Raw genomic sequence first — 5637 nt, forward strand, 5'->3', positions numbered from 1 at the left:
AAAAAAAAAAAAAAAAAAAGCAGATCTTCCACCCTGGGTTCTCTATTTTACTCAGTGGTTCTGTTTCCATGGCAACTGAACCGACAAGGGGCTCAGCAGAGATGTTATCTGACAAGGGGACCACGGGAAGGGCTGCCCTAGGAAGGCTGACGGCAACACATACACACGTGTGTCACAGGGAGGGTCACTGTGGCCCATGGACAAGGAACCTAGCAATTCCCCTGGTGACGCACGCTCTGGGGACGCAGTGTCCCTCTGCACATGTCCCAGAGCTGCCTTTTTCCTACTCCTTTCTCCTTCTCCTTCCTCTTCCATCTCCCTCTTTTCCAAGCACATCCCTCCAGGCCCCCACACTTGACTTACGGCACAGCTGCGCCTTGTAGAGGACACAGAAGAGGTGACAGCCGCTTGCTTCCCACAAACAGCGTTAGAGAGAAAGCAATGACAACCACCCAAGATAACTTTAAATGTATTTTAGGCAAGATTACTGGGCCCGTTCTTTCTGCTCGGGCAATTTTGACTTCCTCCCCAAGGTAAAGTAGGCAATGTCTGGAGACATTTTTGATTGTCAGGACTAGGGAAGAGGAAGAGGGAGAAGAACAGAGACATCTAATGGGTAGCAGCTAGAGATGCTGCAAATCACGCTATCCCACCAGGACAACCTGCTAAAGAACTGTCTGGTCTAAAATGTCAACAGCAACATGATTTTAACAGCTTGTAAACCGAATTTCTTTAAGGGGGAGAAAAAACACCATAAGAAACTGACTGACCATTATGCAGGGTGACCTATTTGTGGAAAGGGTCTTTTTAAAATGAAAAAAAAATGTCTGAGAATCTTTGAAAAATCCCCGGTGAGATATGAAAGAAAGTGTGGTAATCTAGTACCCGTTGTGTGGATTAAGGTTTACGTCAACGTTTGATTCAAAGGTTTTGAGCCTGGGGCCTATAATCTTCTCAGGATCAAGGTATTGGCTGAATTATGTGTCAAATACCTGCGCATCTTTGGGTAGGATAGGCTTATAATTCTCATAAGATTTTCAAAGAAGGAAGTGACTCAGAAAAGACTGAAAACCAACCATGGAGATGCCATCTGCTCTGACACGCACTGTATGCTCCCTCCCTCCCTCTCTCTCTCTCTCTCTCTCTCTCTCTCTCTCTCTCTCTCTCTCTCTCTCTTTCTCTCTCTCCACCAATGAGCTGTTTCTACCCAGACCTTGGCCATGGCCTTCCCTCTCCACTGCCCCTGACCCCACTGAGCCACAGTGGATCTCTGTGTAGCACTCTCAAGAGGGGAGAAAGCGTTGCCTCAGTAGACATGGAGGACATGTGGACACCTTCACAGGCCCTCAGAGGACAGTACAGACATACCTGGTTTACCTTCACTTCGTTCGGATTGGTCACTCGGTCCAGGCCATAGTCCAGCACGTTGTTCATTCCTGGCTGGATGGAATAAAAACAACATAAGGATCACCACAGGAGACTCCAGTCTCTGATTAGCTTCAGGGCTTCACCAGGATGCTGGTGGTGAGATTGAGCTGAGAAGGACTTGTGACCTAGCCCAAGAGGAGATATGAAGATGTGTAAACCCTCCAGGTGAGCTGAGCTTTGTGGGAGCTGTTCGGCCACCACATCTTCCCAGGGCCTAACAGGGGAATGAAAAGATAGGTGGTAACATGTGTGAGTGGGTGGAGGAACGGTGGATAGAAAGATGGGCTGATGAGTCAACAAATGGATGGCATGTCTACATCATAGTGGGATGGATGGGTGGATGGATGGGTGGATGGATGGATGGGTGGATGGATGGATGGATGGATGGATGGATGGGTGGATGGGTGGATGGGTGGATGGATGGGTGGATGGGTGGATGGGTGGATGGGTGGATGGGTGGATGGATGGATGGATGGTGAAGCTCAGTTGAAATTACATGGAATTCCTGACTCCTTCCACAGGGCTCTTTCCAGCACACTCTGAAGTTTCTGTCTTGGGCTCTTTTTAGAGGAGTAACACAGCAGCATTTGAGGAGATGCCAGGCTTTAGCCAGGCACCTCTGGTTTCCAATCCTGGTTCTGCTGCTTCCCAGATATGCCAAAGATCTCAAAAGCCACTTCTTTCTGCATGTACCGACCCACGTAGGGAACAGGGACGATGCCTCCTACCTGGCAGGGTCTTGTGCAGATTTAAAAAGATGGGGTGACACTGTCAATAGAAGGCACCTGGAATGGAGCAGGGGCCGTGTTCACTTTAAGATCACACGTTACGCTATATGTGAAGGTATGAGCTGGCATGTGATCTTCTCGTTTCTGTATCGGGTAACCCAACTCTCCAGCCAGTCTCTCTTGGTCTCTCCCTACTTCTTGAGGCTGGCAATTGAGGTCTTTCACTAAGTACTCAGCATCTGTTCCTAGCCAGGCTGACTGTACTGAAGGTGAGAGCTGAGAAGCACCTAGCTTTCTCTCCATCTGATTCGGCCTCACCAATAGGACTGGAAACATTTTTAGCACAGAGTTAGGACTGCCAGAACAAAACCTGGGATTCCAGTGAATTACGGGTGTACAGTAAATGATTTATGTCTCAATATTTTTATACTTCTTATTGTATATTTAATGCTAAAAATACAAAATGCACATTAATAGAAAATATATAAAAATTATCCATTTTTCATCTGAAATTGAAATATGAAACCCTCATATATAACTTGCTAGATCTGGTAAGGCAGTTCACGAGGCTACCATGGAGGCAAAAATTGGGCCTACAGCCTGGTCGAGGAAGGAGAAAAAAAGAGGGAAATATGGAAAGTGAATGGGGAGGAAGGCAGAGAAAAGGAGCCCCCCGTTCTTACCCTAACCATTTCCTCCTGTGGACCCCCATCAACAAAAGTTTGCGTGGCCCTTCTTAAGTGCTAGACTCTGCACTCAGCCCTGGGGGGTCTGTGCAGCAACACAGGAATCAGTCACCATCTCTTCCTGTGAACTCGCCCCCCGCCCCACTCTGCACAAATTCTACGGCCCTGGAGCGCAACAGTCCACCTGCAATACTGAAATCAGGGACACTGCCTGACAGCACAGCCTTGGACTGTCAGGCCTGCCGCCACCTCCACCTCTGGACTTTATCCTTCCACCCAGTTAGCCTTTCCCCCAGCAAAGCTTCCTTTGCCAGCTCTCAGGGACAGCCGAGTAGCACCAGGTACTGTGTCGCTGCAGCTCCTGCCTCCCTTGGGCCTTTCTGTGGGCAGCAGCCCATGACAACTCAGTTGCTCCTAATGGAGCTGTGGTCCAACCTGGTGCCCTGCCCTGAACCCTCACCCCGAGGGGGCTGCCTTTCTGCCTCTGCTGCTTTGGAAGAATCCCGGCTCACTGATTCGCTCATTCACTCCTGTACCTTTCAGGCACTTCTGCTCTTGGTCCACTGTGATGGGCCCCAGAGCCACTGCTGACACAGTGTCCAGCCCACAAGGGGGAGCTCCATTCAAGAGCTGTCACTGCACAAGAAATAAGGGCAACTGAGGAAACCCTGCAAAGCACTGCCCACAGACAGGAGGCAGGCAGATTCTCCCACCCTGGAGCCACAGGCAGGAAGTTCTCCAGAGACATGGAAGCTTCCCCACATCAGTCAGAGGAACTGCAACGCCAGGATAAGATGCCCGGACCATTGCCCTAGAGTATAAACATAAGGCAGTCTGCTAAATGCCTGGTGGCTTGAGTCGTGGAAGACCTTGTACACTTGCAACAACTGCTTTGTGAGGTGACATTCCCAGTACTCCGGAGCAGTGCCAGGGTAGGAGCACCGCTGGGGACCATCTGTCCCATCATTCCTATCTCTTCTCTACCGCTCATCTCCTTGGCTGGTCCTCGCTTTTCCCCCTAAGGCATCAGATCCTTTTGATACAAGGGATAAAGATAAATAAAGCACTAAAAATGCTTTATAAGCAAAAGAAGGGAAAGAGAGGAGAGAGAGGAAGAAGGACAGAGGTAGAGGAAAGGATGGGAAGATAAGAGGGAGAAAGAGGAAGGGAAAGAAAAAAGAGGGAGGGAGAGGGAAGGGAAAACAAAACAGAGTAGATGAGAGGAGATGGGGGAGGGGAGGGGAGGGGAGAGGGGCGGGGCTAAAACAAATGGGGAGACAATTTTGGGTGAAAAGGTGGGAAGTTGGCCCTTACCACATCTTGGCTTAAACATCATATCCACAGAGAGGTGCAGGGCCCCTGTCTCCTACAGGCTGCCGCACGATTCTGTGCATTGTTTCTCTGTTTATGTAACAGTCTCTGTCCCTCCACCAGACTATAGTAAGCTGCTTCAGGCCACAGGCCATGTCTGTCTTGGCTCATAATCCAAATGTCCTCCATCACCCAAATATCCTACTAAGCATCTGGCATACAGCAGACATTCACAAAGTATATGTTGATTTTTTTTTTTTTATTTGAACCACATTATGGATTGTTCTCTACTGTTTTTATGGCAGACCATTTTTTTCTAGGTCAATGAACGGCCTTTGAAAATATCCTTTGAATAATTTCGCAATGTTCCATCACGTTGGATGTACTTCAGTTTTTGCGCCCTTCTCCGCCTTGAAGCATTTAGCTCAGCCCTGACAAGAAACGGAAGGCAGACATCTCCTTCTCTGAAGAGCGAGTGTCTGCATATGTGGGCAAAAGAAGGGCCACATTTGGCTTGTTAATCAGACACTTGATCATTTGATTTAGGGCACACAGCCAGAAGGCAGCCTCCACCCACAAAACCAGGAAGGAGCCACGGACCACATCCTTGCAAGGCACCAAGTCACGGGGGGACAGCAAAGACACAGGGAAGGCCCCCAAAATGACTCGTGAAGGGACCACCCATTCCTGTGTTCCTTTACGCTAGTAACCGTTTGCATCACCCATTTGGGTGAAAAACAACCGAGGAACAGCATTTTCCTTCACCACAGGAAGCAGAATCACAAGCAGCACTGGAGCTCCGGGTGGAGCTGGGATCAGGGTCTTCAGCCTCCACCAGCCACGTCGGATCTTGGCCTCTGCCAACGGCGCCATGCTCCTTGCAGAGGAGCGGCGAGCTGGGCTCCATCATCACAGATGTGGATCCACGTCCCAGCACTGAGCGGGTCCAACGCTCTGAGCCTTGATGTCTCCTTCTGAGCAACGGGGTGATGAGGCCTCCTACGGCGGAGCATCACCGTCGGGTGTGAAGGAGCCCGTGTGGGCCAGGAGCTTCACACACAGCCGCAGTAGCTGCTCGGTGACTTCTCGCTGGAATTTTATGTCCAGCACCTGTCTCCTTTTCCAGAACAGAGGGCTTCGTGGGCTAAGAAACACACGTGTGAGCAGGTGAGTGAATCGTCCTGCTAACCGGTGGCTACGGCCAGAGCAGAGCGGCTGCTCAGCACGCACAGAGCCGGATGCTTGGTTTGCCACGACTGCCTTGTTTCCTCCTGCACTGACGGTTTGTTTGGGTCTCCTGGAGACAATCTGACGGTCTGTGGGCTCCAGGGCTGCCTGGGCTTATCAGAGAGATTGCTCTGTTCTTGGCTGAGATGCTCCTCAATGCCCGCCCTGCGCAGGCGGACGAAAGAAGTGCAGGGTGTTTTAGGAGAGTTGGGGGGAAGATCCAGGTGGATTCCTTTTTTTTTTTTTTTTTTTTTTTT

At 50.0% G+C, this 5637-nt stretch overlaps 1 protein-coding gene across 11 annotated transcripts in view; it reads right to left on the reverse strand.

The window, feature by feature from the left end:
- Rgs9 (regulator of G protein signaling 9) overlaps positions 1–5637 on the reverse strand; it is a 62559-nt gene that overhangs the window by 32014 nt on the left and 24908 nt on the right. For 9 of the 11 annotated variants that reach the window (XR_004518659.1, XR_004518660.1, XR_004518661.1 and 6 more), the window contains one exon: positions 1369–1440. Coding sequence is in view for 6 of the 11 variants with exons in the window: in XM_010616821.2 (XP_010615123.1) it covers positions 1369–1440 (72 nt within the window). In the remaining 5 variants the exon portion in view is untranslated. The remainder of the gene's footprint in view (positions 1–1368; positions 1441–5637) is intronic. The other 2 variants (XR_004518662.1, XM_010616818.3) reach the window with 1 other exon arrangement.

This window comes from Fukomys damarensis, unplaced genomic scaffold (genome assembly GCF_012274545.1).
Source record: "Fukomys damarensis isolate Sample0158 unplaced genomic scaffold, DMR_v1.0_HiC HiC_scaffold_23, whole genome shotgun sequence".
NCBI classification, from domain to species: Eukaryota; Metazoa; Chordata; class Mammalia; order Rodentia; family Bathyergidae; genus Fukomys; species Fukomys damarensis.